The sequence below is a fragment of the Helicoverpa armigera genome, chromosome 20 (genome assembly GCF_030705265.1).
Source record: "Helicoverpa armigera isolate CAAS_96S chromosome 20, ASM3070526v1, whole genome shotgun sequence".
NCBI lineage: Eukaryota > Metazoa > Arthropoda > Insecta > Lepidoptera > Noctuidae > Helicoverpa > Helicoverpa armigera.
In genome coordinates this window covers 7,521,473-7,542,336 of record NC_087139.1, presented here as the reverse complement: position 1 = coordinate 7,542,336, position 20,864 = coordinate 7,521,473, and the positions used below count along the sequence as shown (strand labels likewise).

Here is a 20,864-nt window from a genome sequence, read left to right as displayed (position 1 = left end):
AAGCTTCCCTGATAGGAGTTGACTATAAATGCCAAATTCTAATTACATTCATACCCAAATGGGATTAAATTAAAATTGGAAGTTTCAATAAAATTACTTCAAAAGCTGGGTTTCGTAGCCAAGTTTACAATCTAGCGCTAGACACAAAGCGAGAGAGCACTTTAGTTAAATATTTGTTAACACTGAAACATTCTGTGTATATTAATATCGTTTAAACCTCATCTAAATTGTATAGATAATAGTAAGTAAACTGCTATTACTTTAGAAAACGTTGCCGTATTGTACAAAATAACGAAGACCAGCATTCAAAAAAGTTCTCGTGAGCAACTCCGTCGGAAGCAGCTCTCAAATAAACAAAGATGTCTCCCCAAAGTCACGGAAATCTCGTGAAAAATTCAGAAATTACGCTGCTTGGACAAATTGTGGACGGATTTTCTTAAAATAATTATTCACGAAAGGTCAGAAGTGAATTTTAAGTAAAGGAATGTTTATCAGGCCTCTTGTCACTTGAGGGCAAATGTTCCGTGTGACGATCGCTGGTTTACGGTACATTCCGAAAATGTGAACCAAAAGCAAGGCTTTGTTCAGGAATTTATAGCTCTGAGGTTGGTTTGTGGACTGCTTGCTGTGTGCCGGTCTAGAACTGTGTCATACTCAAACTTTTGCTTATGTTAATGCATTCGGCTAAAATTCCAAAGTGTGTATAGATAATAAAGGTTAATGCATATGTCTTCAAAACAATCGCTATATTCGTGAATTTTTTAAGTCGATACAGCTAAAAATAATGTTAAATACTTGAGATAACTGCAGATAGAACACTAAACAGTATGCAAAAAAGGGAACGTTGCGCCGTGCCCATACCTATAAAATTCAAATTACGGCAGGAACAAAATAATCAGCTATCAAACGATCAGGTGACAAAGCATCGAGTGTACAAAAGGTGTGTTTAAATCTCTATACAGCAGTGATAGCGTTCGCATTTTGCGCACAAGTTGCAATAATCAAGTGAAGTGATAGGTCAACATAATAACATATCTCACATGTAATTGGCCGGGTTAACCTGATCTTTGACACATGACACTTACCGCGCTGTCTGTGGTTCGAGACGCTCATTGGTCGACTATTTTAATTTTTCGCTCTTTTTTTGTCTATGTCCTATGTCTGATATTCTCATATTGTGTTATATTTTGTTTTTAGTTTGTGTTCTTCTGTTTAGTTTACATCGTTCTTGTAACTGTTTAAATTTACATTACTTATATATATCGGGTGTGTCGTTCATAATCACATTAAATGAAATGCGTTAATATACTGGTTAATATATGTCGATTAACACAAAGATAAAAGAAAAATACGTAAAAATAAAAAAATGTTTTTTTCAAACAAAGTAAATGGAATAAAAATATGTAAAAATTAGAACACCATATAAAAGTCAGGCATTACAAACAACTGAAATTCTCCCTTGAAAACTGACAGTTGTCAACTGATCAAAACATATGATACTCCTAACTTTATCTCTGCTTTACACATGATGTTGTAAATTATAAAAACGAAAAATGACTCCTGTGGTTAAACCACTGAATGGATTAGGTTATTTTTTTTACAATTCGCCATAGAATATCATAAAGTATATGCGATATGATTTAATGTGATTGTGAACGACACACCCGATATATGTATTTATTTATTTAGTGTATTTATGCCGAAACAGCGTTAAAGTTTTGTAGTTCCGGCTAGGACGCGTGGTGGGTCAGCGCTGAAAACCAGCGCTGTTGTCTCGTGCCTGCGTGCGCGAGATACAGCATTTATGCTGAGCGCTGTCCCTTTCACGCACGAGTGACGCTATTGCAGCGTTTTTTTTCCTTTTTATGTTCACTGTATTGTTTGTTTTGTGCCATATTTATTTATTTGTTTCTTGCGTCATTCGTGTGTTCGAAATAAATGGATTTTCTTTCTTTTCTTCTTTTACATCGCTCGCGCTCGAGTGAGGCGACGCGAGCGGACGATGTCATAAGCGAACTGCACCCTGCAACGCTGTTTGCAAACTGAATATGCAGGCCAGTTACATAGCAATTCGTTTAAATTATAATATATGCTTTTAAGCCATATTTATTTAGAAACTGTTCTTACAAATTCACTGCATGATAGTAGATTTCGCCTTATCTTCAACCAAAATTCTTCAACGTAAATTCTGTCACAATGTCTAGTTTTCTAAATAATACAAATACAATTCGACTCTTATCAAAACAAATAAGGCTTAAGCATGAGCTGTTCAGTGACTCGAGCCTTCAAGCATAAATAATTTAAAGTATCTTTACGTGAGTGCTTCAGAGGAATAACCTTTGTGAATAACCATTTAATTTTTATTATAATGTAATATAATATTCCCTCACGAATTCACACAACGTCTTCTAGTCCTAAACTAAGTAGAGTTCATAGATATCTACTATTATTTTATAAATACTTACATGTAATACCTAAGTATTACTTTCACATGTTAAATCAAACATCCATGTTCCTGCACGTAAATATTTGACTCATGTGGGAATCAAACCCGCGACATTCACCGTGGCGGGCAGAAACCCGAACGAACTACTGGCCATCATTGTTATAACACGATCATTATTCACTTGTTTTGTTGTTATTCATGTGTTCAGCGCGCACTAATCGCCTGTCCTTCAGGACTAGATAAGCTCTGAGGACTTGTGTATGGTGAGAATAAGATGAATAGGCCGCTAGTTACGTAGCTCTTAGTGAGGCCTGATTGATATATTACGTATTGTCTATTACATAACAAGCATTCCAGCGATTCTCATACATAAGCAAACCCCTCCATATTAAACCTACCTAAGTACTAAAAACCTGAACTACACAACTTTGGCACTCGTTACTGGTAGTCAGAATCCAGAAATTCTGACAATCATACCAAGGAGTATTGGGTTACCCCAGTTATAAAAATCAGATGGACAGTCGCTTCATCAAATACAGGTTCTCAGCAGCATGAAGTTGGGAAAAGGCCAGGCCATAAAAAGACAAACATGAAACTGAAAACTAACCATAGAATTATATTTTTTTAAATTAATTAAGTAGATCATCACTGACTTTAATTGCATCGCAGATAATGAAATCCCATCAGATGTAGGTACAAAGCGGACGTCTGCTGATCTAACAAGATGTTATAAAGCTGTGCAATTAATTACTGGCAACACTCGACGCGGATAAACTTCACGCGCACTAACGAGAAAGAAACTAGTTAACCGTTCATAACTTGCTGTAAACCTTAATTATTAAAATCTTTCGACCAATATTAAGTAAATAATAGTATTTTATTGGCCAATGTACTTAAGACAAACACGGTATTAAAAAGTAATCTAGCCATGCTCTAAAAATTAATATCCACTGATTTTTATGTAAACGGTAATAAAATTCTGAGATCGAAAAATAATGAAGCCATTACTGAACAAAGTACCCCATTACAGTTCATTTATATATTCTGAGCCACATAGTGTAAGGCATTACGAATGGGATCTAAAAATGTATGTGCTTTTATACCCAGTCTAGCAGAAACGCAGTAAACTACCGAAAACCGTTAACCAGCGAGTGTTTTCGTAAATCATACAAACGAGGTCATTATAACAAGCTATTGTTTTATTCGCTTCATTTATTTGAAACTGATAACAACAACGCAGTAGTAATTTATTTGATTTGCTTGTTTATATAATTTAATGGACAGAAAAAACAGTAAGTTTTCCTGAGGCTCTTAGAGCCCACGCACACTGCAAACTTTTAGTAAGCTGATAGCTTGATAGGACTCATAAATCAGTATGAAGAAGAATGATAGTATAGTAAAGCATGAGGCCAGTGTCATACCAACTAAAAGTTTGATTGAATTCACTATTACCCTAAAAATAACCATCGGTCAAATTATCAGCCGAGAGCCAAGTGTGCAATATGCGGGGTTGTTTCTGTACATACAGCAAATAAAACTTAGAAAAACTAAAATCGGTTAAGGTCTTTTAGGAGTGAAGGCTTACATATGATCAAACAAATGCCTATCAAACTATGTATAGGCCTCTCTGACTGTTAGCAGCGCAAGTCATCGAAATTCAAATCAGTAACAAAAGACCATGTTGGAAACTATTCCTGTAACTGTGTACTCGTGTTCAACCAGCCTCTGATTATTTCATTATGAACTACAGAACACAAAGAATAATTAACTAATAGAAAAACAATGAAGTATAAAGGAATTTCTCTCGGCACTTGTTAAGGGAAAATTTATTGGTTTCTTTTGTTACATTGTGTGGAAATCAAGAAAATATGATTTACAAGCTGCGGATTTATTGATTGCCATCATCACGTGGATACTGTTTTACCTACTCAACCGGATAAATATCATATAGCCTTCGTCGATAAATGCGAGAATCTAACACTGAAAGAATTTTGCAAATCGAACAACAATTACAAATTTGTATAGATTTTTGAGATTCAACGACGCGATTTTCAGAAACCTATATCAAGGATTTGTGACATACCTATGTATTTGATATCGTATAAAGTTTTACGTGATAAAAATGTTTGACTTCTGTTTGTCTGTTTCGGACACAGTTTTGGGTCAAATGTAATTCGTTCGGAGCTTTAGAGTTAATGCCGTAAGTTTTTTTGTGTTTGCTCGTAAAGTTCATCTCGATAGAAGTTTGTCGACGTGAGTCAATACTGATAACAGTTGTTTACTGACGAGATTGCTTAAAACGATTTGTGATTTTCGTGTTACTACACTAAATCTGGGGATTTTTATTCAATGTTTAAAAAACGAAAACTTGGTTTAGTAAAAGCATCAACGTTAATTGAATCATCGTGCTGTGTACAAAAGGAATTGAATATTTACCTATAGGTATGCGAAATAATCAAACGTTACTATTTACTGTGTTCTACTTAAAAGCATTTCTGTTGCAGATACCTAAGTGTGACAAATAGATCGATGTTTGAGTCCTTAAGAGTCTTAAAAGAGTGGCCGTTAACATATTTATAATCTATGAATCAATTAGTGTGAAGTGGTAGGCACTCATCTATTATAATGTTAATTTATTGTATTCCGTTTTAGTGATTAACCCAGAACAAAATGATTGCTAACCATTACTTAATCAAGTTGAAACTTTATAACTTCCAACTGTCCGTGGGTTATGAATTTACTCCATAATTGTTTGTTTGAGGACTGAACGGAAGACCACATTAAAACTTTAACGTAGTTATGAACCTACTTTTTGAGGGATTTTATAGAGGATTTTTTCTAGTGATACTGAATATTTCAATTTAATCAAAGCAACTGGGTTGGTTCAGGTACTCCCTGGGCTAAGTATATTCAACGCCGAAATTAACCCAAAGATACAACAAAACTGTTTTGAATTTGTTGTGAACTTGTTCCTACAGTATTTTCCCAGCGGTATTTTAAAGAGCCACGCCCAATTTATATAACAAAGAAACTTCAAATTTAAATAACAACGCCACGATGATAAACCTGAAGCGTGAAATCCTGTGAGTTTTATGTAGTTTGTCATGAAAACAATGGCAAGAATCGTAATCATACTTTTTGAACTCGCAATTATTCTCACCGTTATTTCCCTTCGTGGTTACCCCAAAGCAAATTCCTAGCTGACCCTTTTGGCGTATAAAACAAAAACAATGCTTGAGCACGCCGCAGGGTTGCCCTCAAGCTCTAAAATGTTCAGAAATTCCTAACTATCAGAGTTATTTAGGAATATTGCGAGCGTCCTTTCCATTAATGAGGTCACGTTAGCCGCGCGTAAACAAAATCATCAGATTATTTAAGGAAACTTCTATCTACGGCGAAATTATGGCAGACGTTGAAATCCTTAATGAGTTGCAAGATAACGAGATTTCAGGCTTCGTTGAAATGAAAACCTTGTTAGGTGGTTTTTTCATGAATAAGGGTCAATTCACACTGAAAGAGCAGCGGCCGGCAGCGGCCGTAAGAGCACGGAAAATGTAAGAGCGCGGCGCGATGCGGCGCCGCGCGGCGCCGCGCGGCCCGCCGCGCTCACGCTCAATCCCTTGCAATTACGGCCGCTGCCGGCCGCTGCCGGCCGCTGCTCTTTCAGTGTGAATTGACCCTTAAGGGTGAAAAAGTTGAAAAATGTAGGCTGTGCGCAAAGCCTAAAAGAATATAAAAGCTTTATATTTTCACTTATTCTAGTGGTTTTACCGTCGCCTCTTAGGAACTTCTTACTTCAAAAATCTGTATGAATGAAAGTAGCATATAACCTCAATCGATTAATGAGCATACTAACACAGTACCTAGGTATTAAGCAAATCGAATCAGTGGTTCCTGGATGACCGTGGTAAAACAAACTTCTTGGCTTTGTAATATAGATCTGTGTCATACTGAAGGAAACTAAGTGGGTTTAAACACTAAACAAAAGCAAAATCATTTATTCACCCTTCCTGTCAATCGACGATGCACATAATATATTATAGATGTTTTTTTATTTGTTTTCCCTAAACTACGTCGTATCAGAAGATCCCTTACATTTATCACGATTTCAGCTACATCCTTTAACGATTCGTGTGTGCGGAATGTTTTTTTTTTAAACATCGTAGAATGTCTTTTCGTTGAATCTTATTTATATTTACTTTGAATGCACAATTTGCGATTCCTTGAAAATCTTTTGAAGAGTCTCGAAAGCTTTAGTATCTTTCCACTTCGAATGTACACTTATTTACATATTTAATTTATTTTATGTACAAACATACGTAAAAAGAGAAAATATAAAGTAAAAGTAGAGAAGCAATAATTTCCCGAAGCCATAAAACGCGGCATTGTTTTGACAGATGGCAGCACTAGCTTAACATTTACATAAAAATATTTGGCCTTACTACAAAAACTTTAACCACTGTTTAACAGTTGTCTAAAAAAAATGTGGCTCCAAAATGAACCATATGTCAACGTCATAATTTGACATTTTTTTAGACAAGTCTTAAACTGACGTTAAAAAGTTTTTGTGGTAAGACGGGTTGAATTCATCACACGCTTAGCAGATATTGCGCGTATTTCTCGGAAATCGACGTAAACGCTATAAATAGAGAAATTCTATGCAGATGTGGCTCGCTTCCTGCGCAACGCCTCTCAGAGTCTAACCTCACTTGTACAATGTGGGCGGAGATTGTTCCATACTATTACATAGCTAAAAACTTTGTTTGTATGTTTATTTGTTTGCTTAAATGCGTTAATTGCAGGCACTACTGGTTCGATTAGAAAAAATCTTTCTGTGTTAGCTATGAATCATCGAAGAAAACTTAGGATAAATTTATATCAGGGTGCAGTAACTAGTTTGCACGTAACGCGGGTGAAACCGCTGGCTGAAGCTATAGTTCTATAAATAAGCAGTATGGTGTGGCTTCCCGGCTGTCGTGTAGATGGGTTACATTTGAAGGCGTTGCGGTCATAAAGTTTATTATCTACAACAGCAGGGTTCACTTCATTCTTATGATGAAAGTAGATCATTATGTTGTCGCGCGGTAATGGAGAACACTTGTGATGTTTTAAAATAGACTTTATGCTGTCCTTGCATCGCATGCATACCCGCGTAGAGACTGACTCATAAAATAGTTAGATTTTTGTTCGTTACTCGTTATAATTAACATAACTGACAACCAAGATAGGTTTATGTCAGTGGGCTTTATGATTAGTTTAACCTCGGGGCATATAGTTTTCCTAAGTAAGACATAGACAGAAAAAGTGACTGAGCATAAGTATTTTTTTTAAATAAGAAAAGTTATTCGATTATATATCAAATGAAAAGTTTCAAAGAACTGTAGCTAACATTTAATACATTTATTCATGATAGACAAGGGTAGCGTATCTTTTAACAAAAATTTGACCTTTTTCGGAACACGGATAAAATAGATGATCGGTGTTTGTGCAGAAGTAAAGATAAAATGTAATAAAACACTTTACTTCGAGTAGGTTCAAACTGAAACAATTTCAAACATCTGGTATCTCAATGAACGACAAAAATTGATATCTTAAAAATAAAGCCTTTAGAGAATATACAAGACAGAATTGAACTAAAATTTTCTAATACTTTAGTTCGTTGCTGCTATACCTACTCGTATGTAATGCTATGAGGCCTCGGGGAGACATTGTCGGATAAGGAAAACCCTCACCTATCGCTTATCTGCTTATCCTCCTCACATTTATGTTTTTTACTTACGTTAGAGACATTGTGCGATGAAATACGATAACTTTTTATAAATTTCTGCAAAATATTTCGTGAATAGCGATGTTATTTTTGTTTTGTAAGAAGTTATTTTCATACGAACGTTATATTGGTGTTATAAACATAATTTAGAAGATATGAAAATGGAAAAGGTTATGTTTGAATGTGCTGTTGATATCATATATCCATAAATAATTCAAAACACTTTTTACTAGGTACTTAAATTATCCTAACCATCTAACTAACATTATCAAAGTCCTACTCGAACAATTAAATCTCAATTTCCCTCCTTTCGAAATTAGTTTTTTTTTTCTTCACGTTTTAACAAGAAAATCTGATACCAATATTCTTTTAAAAGAGTATTTTAAAACTTCGAACCAAGAAAGGAATATGAAGCGAACGGCTCGGCCACAGTTTTACATAAAATTACCATAATCTGAGCAATTAAGCGTGTTTAAAGGCCCAGGGGAGGAGGGTTTCGCGAAAAAAAAGATGTTTGATGAGCCATTTTTATAAAACCATAAAATTAATTGATAGAAAAACAGAAAGCTTTTTGCTAATAAGTTTGGTATTTTTTTATGGCTTTCAGCATTTCAGTATTGGATAAATTAATTGGAACCATTCTGGAATATTCATGTAGCAATAAATATCAGAGTACCTATCTACTATTTTTAATAAAGGTTTGTTAAAAAATAGCAGTAGGTTCTCTCTCCGTCTTCAAAGCGTAAAGAACTTTATGCTACACTTGGCCTCCAGCAGCGGTTGATGAAAACCATGCTTCACATGGCAAAATAGAGCCGCCCCTTAAAAACATAATCCGATATACAGCATATCTACATCTCGTAACGATCGCTGCGAGCAATCTCTGAGGAGCAGCGAGTGTGCGCTAATTCCTGGTTAATATGCGTCGGTACCTACCAGCTCGTACATTATTCTCGCCACGTCGCCAAAACTTAACCTATATCAGAGTTTTTAGCACTCGCCGCCGAAATAAGTCGATGACTTTATGTGCCTACAGGTTCCATATAAATTACTTCAATAACATTCTTAGAAAGTTCCACAAACCTGAAAATGTTTGACGTAATTTTACGCTCGTGTAAATACTTCATTTTACTATTAGGTACTTCATCAAGATAATACTGTTGAACTAAGAGTAAAAAAATAATTTGAAAACATCTGAAAAGTGCTTCCTGAACAGTTTTTTTCTCAATTTAATTTAGGTAATCGACATGTTATTTCATTGGACCTCGATTTTCATTGTACCTAAAATTTTATTTCAATTAAGTGATTGATTGAAAGTAGAAACCTTTAATCGGCACAAAAAAGAACTTGGAAAACCATTTCGAAATTAATAAAATTTGAATGTTACAAATAAATTAGTTTTATTCTACATCTGAATAGTATTTTATTTTCTTAAACAGCTCTTACAATGAGGAAGGTACGGGTATAAAGCGTTCTATTCGTCTATAAAGTTCACATTTTTATGAGCACGTAAAGTATCCTCCCTGCAAACCTGAGACACTTGATAAATGTACCTACGTGACACTTTATCACACGCACTCGTTTACAACTACTGAATATTATTTACGAGCCACTGTTATTGAATAAGACGAAGATAATGGTTGCCTCGTCAAGCTCTTATGATTTATGTTAGCGAAAGACGAAATGATTTATAACAGCTTGGGTTACTTGATTACCTATGATTTTTTGTGATAAAAATGCATTTGACCTTGTAAATAATGGTCGAAAGTGGAGCAAACTTAACTTAGGCACATATGAGTAACCTAGTCACTCTTGTCTAGAAAGCGCCTGGGTTGTAGCTGTAAACTACAGTTGCCGGCAATTCCACCTTAGCTGTGGTAAATTACTGTTTATACACTTCCACATAAATCGCAATAATCACCTTTACTGGAGCTTATTTCTCAACTAATAAGCTAAACGGCTAACCTAATGAATCGTACCGGAATAAAGCGTATATCGTCGAAAATTCCATTTAGACGATTTTCACGGATCACTAGAGATGAAAGCGATCCCCGCAATCCATATAACCATCAGCCGATACACCAGCTAGGGTTGCCAATGAATATCTTATCGCTGTCCGATCAAAGGCTGTAGCACTTATATACAATATAATATATATAGCCATTAACATTGAATGCCGTAAATCGAACCGCGAAACTTCTCCGAGCAATGGTTATTTCTTGATAAATTAAGCTTGATTATCAAGTCGTGTAAACAAGGATGTCAATTCACTAGCAACATTGAATAACTGTCTCGTAACATAGCAATAAGTCCGACCTATGTATACTTACTTAATATTGTCTTTTTATGCTTTTGTGCCAAAATTAAATGAAATAAATTCGTTTTTGTGCAAAAATGGATACTACGATCAGTAACTTGAAGCTAGACTATCCTTTTCAGAAGTAATTTCATTATGATACACATACGTACACCATAATTAATCAGAATCATGACAAAATAACTATTCCTCGGGAAGGAAAGTCGCAGGTAAATTTTAATGCACACATCTTCATTAGTGAGCAACAAGTGAAACTCTATTACATAATGAGTTTTCAATTTCCCGCGTGACGTTGTCAGCCCTGCGGCCTTATACTGCAGCAGCATGGGAGAATTATACATTTTTATGACTTTGTTTTAAATTTAGTCACGTATCTGGATTTATTGCGACGCGCACATTACTGAACGAAATCCGCGCAAAAGTATTGTGCCTATAATGGTTATTTGTAGTAACTATTTTATAAAGAAGTAGAACTTTAAAGACATTGTGAAAAATCTTGGATATTCTTTTAAAAGTCATCATCATCTCAGCCGTATGTGTTTTTCTGCTGAACATAGACCTCCCATATTTACCAAAAGACCGCTTAAGCTACCAGCGTCTAGCGAAAGTATACCTATATAACTGAGCCTAAATTATCGTTAATCAAGAAATAATAAATGTGTGTCAACTACGACTCACATCACAACAAGTGAACCATTAATTAACGTGACCGCAGTGCTGTATAAAGTTTCAATAATGGAATCATGGAGTTCAGTACGCATCATTATTTTGTATCATTTTATATGAACTGATATAAAACGTGACACTTCGTTAATGAACATCACAATCAGGATTGCCTGTCTCTCACTTTTAAATGAAAAATAAAACTTGATCATTCCATTTTCCATAATCTATTATTCAATGAATTTAAATGACAGAAAGAAAATATTAAATATTCATCTCTAATTTGGAATGATCACCCGAAGCGTTCAGGCGGCTGACGTGGTTCCACGAAGCCTTTTCATTCAAATATTAATCTTGTATTGTCCGAAATACCAGAATCAACCAAATCCATTGTTGGAATAAAAAAAGCTGTAAAATTATTCAACGCCTTTGTAAATATAAAAGTCACAAAAGGAATATCGTTCTATTCGTTTTATATGAATCATACTTTTGTTTTTTCACTTTGTGTTTGAATTAATTTGTGAATTAAACACTTGGTACTTGGCATGGTAATTAGATGTTAGAACTTAGGAAGAGTAAAAATGCAATTTAGCAACTACTTTTATTTCGTAACATTTTGAAGTCTCAGTAAAGGTAGGTACAAATTGTTAATTTCATTTAAAGACAAACTTTACAGCTCCTACTTTCAAGTTAAACAAATTACGCTGGCTGAATTTTAAACAGTTTCATTATTCGTATCCAATAAAACTTCGATGGTAGGGTTTTTACCTTTGATACATCGACATACCTACTGAAATTTCGTGAAAACTTACCATAACTTTAATGTTTATTTTTAATATCCATCATCATTCTCTCCAATAATGAAGCTGTAACTTTTCTGAAAAGTAAAATAGAGCCAAGCTACTCAAGACGATTGGTTCTGATATCGACACTTACACCCGTCTGACCGACTATTGTCCTCGACTTTGGACACGCGCCAAACAAGAAACCTAGTCTCCGAAACCGCCATATTTTTTTTATTGGCCGTCATAAAACTAATCGCCTGAAAACTTCTCTGCAGATATAGAATAACTTTCATCATCCTCCGAGCCTTTTTCCCAATCATGTTGGGGTCGGCTTCCAGTCTAACCGGATTCAGCTGAGTACCAGTGCTTTACAAGAAGCGACTGCCTATCTGACCTCCTCAACCCAGTTGCCCGGGCAACCCGGTACCCCTTGGTTAGACTGGTGTCAGACTTACTGGCTTCTAACTACCCGTAACGACTGCCAAGGATGTTCAATGACAGCCGGGACCTACAGTTTAACGTGCCATCCGAAACACAGCCAATGGTGTCTAAGATATACTTAGAAAGTACATACAAACTTAGAAAAGTTGCATTGGTACTTGCCTGACCTGGGATCGAACCCGCGCCCTCATACTTGAGAGGTTGGTCCTTTACCCACTAGGCCACCACGACTTCTATATAGAATAACTTTCATTAGTTTGAAAATAAGGATAATCTATTAATTTGAGGGCGGCAACGGATAAAACTTACTAAAGAAGTAAAAATTCTTGAAGTTAAAGCTTTTGGAAGAGGCAGCATGTGTTACTAGCGCCATCTAGATTTGAACGGGGGACATTTATAAGGATTCTTCATACCAACTGTTAACCCGTGGTTTTACCCACGACCCAAGAGAGCCATTTGTCACAACTGGATAAAACGTAGTATAATATACATGACAAGCCAAACTAGTAAATAAACAAACTTTTAAAATACATGTATTGTTTCTGTTGGTTTATGTACGAATTTCAGCCAGTACCCTTAGTTACAGTATCCTTTGCTACTTATATGAGTTAGATGGGGTCACGTAACATATAAAGTTTACGATTGTTGGAGTGGGTCCAAGAAATTCACGTTGTATGCCTCAACCAGCATGTTTCGATCTCCATAAAACTGTTAGGACGGAGAAAAAAATGATTGAGTGTAAGGCGTAGTGTGAGTTACAATAGAATTACACAAACACACAAGAACAAATTAGTTACTTACGACAAAGTCTCTCAACCAGTGCATTTTATGAGCTTGAAATATTTTTTTCATCCCACCATCTCGGAAAGAGTAGTTTTACCCTTTGATATCTGAGCGCAAAAGTCGTTTTTATCCTCTAGAGCGGCAAAGTGATTTGAATTTAGAACATCGTGTGCAATACTCCATTTGTGACAATCTTGATACGACTCTTCAAACAAATACATATTAAACAAATAAAATACTGCCTAAAATAATTATTCAATTAATTAAGTAATTTTTATTATTGTTTTTACATAGATTTTTAACCTCGTTTCATTTTTAAACTGAGTTTTCAAATAAATGAACTTTAATAGGTACATTTTTTAAATTTGATACTCATATGTGCGCGCCATTTTGTTTTAGTAATTTCCTCGATGAGGTGGGATGAAAAGTTACGTGTTGCACTCGAGTGCAAAGATTTTTCACCTTGTGCTCTTTTGATTCCCTCGCTATCGCTCAGGATTCTAATTATTGAAACACTCGCTACGCTCGTGTTTCAATTTTAGAATCCTTCGCTTGCTCGGTCATCAAAATTGAGCCCGCGGTTAAAAATCAACTTTGCACTCTTGTATAACAAATAACTATTTTATTTAATATTCCTAAAGCTTCAGTATTACATTTTAGGCCTGAACCTGCGTTGAGTAGGCAAGGGTGGAGTGTATGTGTGTATAATTGTATGAATACAATAATTTCTGCGTAATACTGCACGCGCCATTCAGGCATCAAAACCAGAATTCGGGAGAAAACTTTGGTAATGACAGAATGCCCTGTCTTTAATTACATTTTTGAGAAAGAATATCTACTAAGTTTAGGAAAGAGATTAGTTTAAAAACAAATGAGAAGTCAAATCCTATCTGTGTAAACCTACCTGAAGTTGAAATAACTGTACAGTTCCCCAAACATTTTGATGTTTCAAACTACGTTCTTACCTGAAACAAAAATATTAGAGTTGATTAAAGATCAAAATTATATTTCTACGTTCAGCAGTAATCAGATTTTTTGGTTGTGGCTTTTGTTTCGTATAAGTATTTATCTCGCTGTCCGAGTATTAAAAATCACCTGTTTACTGGTCATTTAATAATAAACCTCTACCACCTTATTATAAAACCTGGTCTTTAAAAGTACCTACTGACTACATCGCCATCCAGAAACCATACAAAAATCCCCTTGAAGTTACTTCAGTTAGTGTAAGTATTATTGGATCAACAAATAAGTGCTATAGTTTTTATAATGGAGAATGAAAAAAGATAGGTTTGTTAGAATTCCTTAATGCAATAGTGATCCCATTAGGCCTAGCGTTACACGAAACATACGATAGGTAAACATCTATGAAAGTTCAATGACAAGACGTTCAAGAACACTTACATTTTACTGGAGACCACTTACAAAAGGAAATAACATTACAATACAATAGATTGTCATGTATCCCCATATAGATTCTTGTTTTCTTTCTCTTTATAGGTTCTCGAAATGTGTGTAAGTATTCGGTAATTCTAATAATATTATTACAAAGACAATATTTTCTTTTGGATTGTTAACTTAGCGGTATTTTTGTAAATGGCTTCAGAAAATGGCGTTTTGGCCTAGTTTCTTAAAATGTTAAGTTAAGTTAAGAATAAACAAGGAACATACATACATTTCATGAAATAGTTTACGTAATTTTATTAGATTTTTTGTTATTTAATATGTGTCCCATGGGAACTAATTCACATACCCGGATATAGTTTAACCTGCAGCCTCGCTCGACAAATGGGCGTTAACACCATTCTACTTGATGAGACAGACAGCTTAACATTAGTGTTGATGTCAAGTCTAATCCTAAAGAATTAAGCTTTCTAAAATCGAGTTTTTAAAACATATTCCTTTATATGTGTTTTTTATCGAACCCGCGCATACTGGGCACGTAAAATCTCAACGAGATGTAGGAATATAAAATATTGAACACTGAATAAAACATACTTGTGTGTATAACTCTCACGTACCGCTATATAGACCAGTGAAACGGATACAGGAATACATTAATTATAAAAACCTCAATCGTATGTTCACCTTCTCGGTATATGTATTAAAACGTATTTATATGATAACTGTACAGAGTTTTTTGATATTTACTTCTTGCCTCCGCATATAAAGTAGGATCTCACATACATATTTTAAGTTATACTGCACCAATCTAAACGTGTGACAAATTTTAGTAGGTATATTGCGAAGCGAAAGCAAACACATTAATTTTTACTAAGGTTGGTTAGTGATTCAACATCGTAGCTATCGTAGCGTTACAAAGTAGCAACAACTTAACCAATTGTGAATGAAAAGAGGTAGGTAACACCAAAAATCCCAATTGATTTCATCCTTCTCATTGTTACAATAAACTCACAAAAGGTGAGTACGTCAAAGGACCGAAGCTAACTTAAAGTATTGTAAGCTCACAAGTTAGAAGTTAGAAGTACTCTTTTATTAAACGGAGGAGTAAATCATAAGAATATTTTTTAAGAGGATTTGTCTGAATGGTAAAGCATAACACAGGCAAAATAACGGAATAAAGCCTCGAAATTAATATTAATAAATGCTGTGAAAAAACAGCAGCACATTAACTACACAATTTCTATTGAAACCATTTGAACAAGAAATAAGAAAGAGTTTTTATAGTTAGTGAACAAAAGCTGGTGTGGCTGTGACTAATGAACGTGAAGGTATCACGGAGTTAGGAAACATGAGCGGAGATGTCATAATGCAGGTAGGTTAGGTACCTTCTAGGTCAAATACGTAGGTACGGTAGGCATGACCATAACGATTAGTTACGAGTGAACTAACGAGGCGTTCGGATTTTTGAAAGAATCCTGGCAACGATTACCTACCTAGGTATTGCTATTAGATACAAAAAAAATATCGAATCCAAAGAAGAAATTACCTAACTCCCAGCATTTTGACGCGAAGTAAGTAAAGTACCTAATTTCTTAGGAGATTTTCCGTTATGTCACCTCCGTTTGTCATTTTATTCTCCATGCGTCAGTTCCCTCGTCACGACCTACATACTTTATACGGAACCTTTCAGTCACACGCACACAGAGCATTTCCATATCATTTAATTTTTTCCTTAAAGACCCAGTAGGTACTTATTCTGCTTTATGATCTAACCCGTGTCTGGGGAAGGTGCTTGTCTGCCTATTCATTTTCTAATTTGGTTTATCGGCATTCATCCTATATGTACATCCAACGAAAAACTCTTATTCGATTTTAAAATGCCTACAAGCTAGGGTTTGTTTGATATCACCGTACAATGTTATGCGGGTCTCAAACATGTACCTATGTTATACTACGATATTTTACTAAATTGACTAAACAGGCCACGGCCAAAATAAAACACAAGAAAAACTACACAAAGTTACACAAATGATAACCATGACATAACGTAAATGTAGGTCCTTTAATTTGAATAAATTATACGAAGACAGGAAGACTACCGTATTAAGATTATTCGAAGTACAACGTTTAACTTAAGTATCAGGATCATAACATTGGAAGGCATTATGCTCGTCTGACTTTCCTCGTCATTTGTCTAATTTATACTGATGGCTGAACCTGAGAAAAGTTTCTGGAGTAAGGAAGGTAATATCTATATTTTCTTTTAGAAAGGAATCTAAGAGATTCTTGAGTTTTTTTGTTGAAAACTTTTGTCTTAATGAAAGATGTTATAATTGTCGTTAATCAAAACCGACACATTTTTGAAAAAAAATATTAATTTGTTCTCTCACCTTTGTTTTGCTGTATAATTATTACACTTTCGTTATTCAGATTTATGTTCACGCAGAAAATGTATGTATCTTTATGATCTGTTTCATCGTCGTTATCAACATTACCTATATCTGGCATGTGTAACGTTTTAATGCTTCTCATCGGTAATAAAAGTTGTTGTTTACATTCCGACTAGAAAGTTACTCAAGGGATTTGATAAGGTACGTTAACAATACTGTTCCTCGCGCGACTTCTTTTCTTTCTCTTTGAAGAAAATACAAAAACAAGTAAAATGCGCATTTCCTCTGAAAATAATGTTCCTAGTCGTCCGCAATCAAGCAGGTAAAAACCCTGTCTGTTCCGTTATTAATGGACTGACTGCAGAGAAATAGGTACTGAATCAATTTATATAATACAAAGAACATTGTGAGTGACTCCTCTTTTTGTGAAGTCGGCTAAAAATGAATGGTTTGTGTCTGCTGATGACAGGAGTCAACTGTTTTGCCCGTTTTGGCGTATTGCCTTTGATTTGGATCCAAAAAGGCGAGCAGTATAGTTGTGCACAAACTGGGTCATTTCTTTTTGGTGTCATGTTTATACCTATAGGAGTGGAACATGGTTTTATTTGTATAAATTCGTTAATTCCAGTTTATTAGTAAATCATTACAGTGTGTCATCGCGATGCATGACAGCTGTGACAACCAAATGTCTACATTTACGACGAAGTAATGAGTCCAATTACTATATCAAATACCTAACTCGTGGACAGCGTCATTTCTAATTACTGCAGAATTGAATCAACAAGTTATTTAACATTTATTAAAAAATCTTTTTGAAAATGAATATAAAAATGAAAAATAAAATAGATATTATTAAAGTAGTCGGCAACTTACAAACACTTCACACCTACACAATAGAAATGCTAATTCATTTTTAAATTTGAATTAAAAAATATTTTTTATTAAAAATGCTTCCTTATTATTTTAATTCCATATTTTTAAAAAGAAATTGTATTTACAACAAATAATGCTTATTCCCATAATTTGCCGTAAATATTTTTTGATAAAAAAAAAATGCGTGGGAATTTTAAATATTGGCTTTTATTTTTTATTGTGAAATATTTAACAATGACAATCTATTGTTACGTGGTGTGATATTGTCATTGTGTGTTAAATTGTTGAAAATATTTCTTAGAATATTTTAATTCCATTTTATTTAGTGAATAAGAAATGTTTTTTTAATGCTTAATATTATTGATTTTCAAATATTGGAGAATCTATTGTTATGAGGTGTGATATTTTCATTGTGTATTACATTGTAGGATTTGATTTGTGAGATTTATGGAATATAAAATGTATTTTTAATTCTTAAATTAATTCCTTACATTTAAATATTACTTATGTTGATTTTTTATAGCCATTTGAAAATAATTTTATTTAAGAAATTGAGCTTTATTTTATGAAGTCATGCTAGTCGTGGGAATCAATCATAAGGTGTCAGTGACCCTATTGTCGTGACGAGTTCCTCCGTGTTCCGAAACTTACGACAAACTGGTGGATTCCCGCTATCATTTAAACATCTTTGGCAGTTGTTAGACAGTAGATGGAAGCCAGTAAGGCGTCGTCCTAATTGGCAGCGATCGCGCGATGGCGCGATGCGTTTTTCATCGCACGATCAAAGTGGTCGCACGATGACCTAACAGGTGTCCTAATAGATCGCGCGATGTCTATCGTGCGATGCCGTCGCTCCGTCGCGCTTACGCCACTTTCACGATGGCTCTTTATAGAGATGCACAGTTTTTGCTGTCGGGCAATATTATATCGCATGCTCTTTCACTTTTCAACCTGTTTTTATAGTCCTCACTCTGTTTATTCCAAACAATAGGATGTAAACGTACTTGGTTAATTAAATCTTCTTCGAATGTCATCTTGTGTGTAACAGAATAGCCAAACGAAGAATGAAAACACAAAAAATGGCGTCCGGCCACGAGCGAGCCGAGTACCTACTCTGTGTCACTGGTGTTGGCCCTTGCCCCTTTCGTCCCGCGCCCCTCGCGCGTCGACGCATCGCGTACGTATGTAACCAATTAGGACACTCAAAAGAGATCTGTTGCTTTGATTACATGGTCGCACGATCAAACGCATCGCACGATCAATATTAAGCATTTCATGTGCTCGCACGATTACTTGCGAGGTTCAAATAGGACACTCTGATGAAATCTGTATGTTTGAACTCATCGCACGACGAGAACGCATCGCGCCATCGCGCGATCGCTGCCAATTAGGACGACGCCTAATCTTAGAGGTCAGATCAGAAGTGGTACTTGAAAATGAATAACACACGTCTATAAACATTTAACCTGGTAAGGTTTATTCCTTACAAAGGATTTAGCAGAGGCCAACTTTGAATAGCAAATACAATATCGATAATTAATTATAAGATCACGATGTGACATCTTCAACGTCCGTCATCCTTCTGACCGTCATAACTTCTTCTTCTATACCAGCCCGGTCAGGCCAGGTTGGTAGCAAGGAGGATTCATATCTAACACGGCCGTGTAAACGCATCGCGCCATCGCGCGATCGCTGCCAATTAGGACGACGCCTTAGTCTAACAACTAGTCTTATCAATATTGGGTTGATATTGGATTGCCTGGGTAACTGGGTTGTGGTTGGCAGTCATTTCTTGTAGGTACTCAGGTGCATCAGATGAAACTGGTAGCTAACTTAGGTCGGAAAGCGAGATGATTTGAATAAACGTACCTAGTGTAACTAATGCGAGTTATAAACGGTAACCAGGAATACAAAGAATGCAAATGAAAGCGTTAGTTGAGTTAGTTGAGTTCTGACTGCAGACCTCCGGCCGCCGATATTGAAGGAAATTACTGGAAATTGGAAAACTCGCCACCTCCACCAGTTCTCATTTTGCTTGACATTAGGTACCTAATAAACTAAACTAAACATGAAATATAAAAATATCTTCGTTATCACTCTTGCTCACTCATCTCAGGCCACATTCTTACTGGTAGAATGTTAATTAGTGAAGCATTTAATTCAGTAATAACTCTTCCGTGGTTGCGCATATTTTATGAACATCCTGAGAGTTACTTAGGTACCTAAGTATAGGTAATTGATTCGTAGGTAATCAATCTGTAGGTGCATTAATTAAAATGCTCTGAAAATGTTTGCTCTCGCAGTTGCGAACGATACCATCATTTGTAGCTAAATAGACGGGTCAATGAACTTACCAACTGTTTACTGTTCAATATTTTTTTGTTCTAAATTTTGTAATAAACTACTAAGTATTTCACACAAAATCAATGGTAAGTGGATCTATTTTACATAGGTAGGTAGGTACTTCAGTTTTAGTTTGAAAAGATGCAGTTTCTCAACATAGAAACTCCGAATATCCCTTTGGGCGCGACGTGAATCCAATCTCAATAAATATTCCGCTGAAAGCAGCCGATCATCTTTATGAAGTTTAACACTACACTACTTATTACACTTCTGGATTTCGCTCAAATGGAATTGGGTGATTTCTATGCTTTTACATAGAAACCACCCAATTACAATGGATTACATTTGACGGAAGTGGCTGGAAAGTGAAAACTTCAAGTAGGTACCTATAAATAACTTAGATGTTAGTTACCTTTTTAAATCACAGCTAAAGCTAGGTAGATATGTAGGTAAACCTATACCTAGCTAAAATTCCTAATAAGATGGTGTAGGTACCTACGAACTAAAGCAATAATGTTTATAAAGTAGGGGAGATGTTCCTAAAACGGGTAGGCTTTACCATTCGTATATTATAGGTCTTAGTGTGAACCTGTGAGTGTAGAGCGGTGCACTACCACCCCGCCGATCACGGTCAGTTGGCTCGGGCGCCTAGAGC

At 35.4% G+C, this 20,864-nt stretch overlaps 1 protein-coding gene across 4 annotated transcripts in view; it reads right to left on the bottom strand.

Annotated features, from left to right (window-relative positions):
- LOC135118290 (uncharacterized) overlaps positions 1-14,185 on the bottom strand; it is a 114,272-nt gene extending 100,087 nt beyond the window's left edge. For all 4 annotated transcript variants that reach the window (XR_010277490.1, XM_064039830.1, XM_064039831.1 and 1 more), the window contains exon 1: positions 14,107-14,185. Coding sequence is in view for 3 of the 4 variants with exons in the window: in XM_064039830.1 (XP_063895900.1) it covers positions 14,107-14,141 (35 nt within the window). In the remaining variant the exon portion in view is untranslated. The remainder of the gene's footprint in view (positions 1-14,106) is intronic.
- Between the last annotated feature and the right edge of the window lie 6,679 nt (positions 14,186-20,864).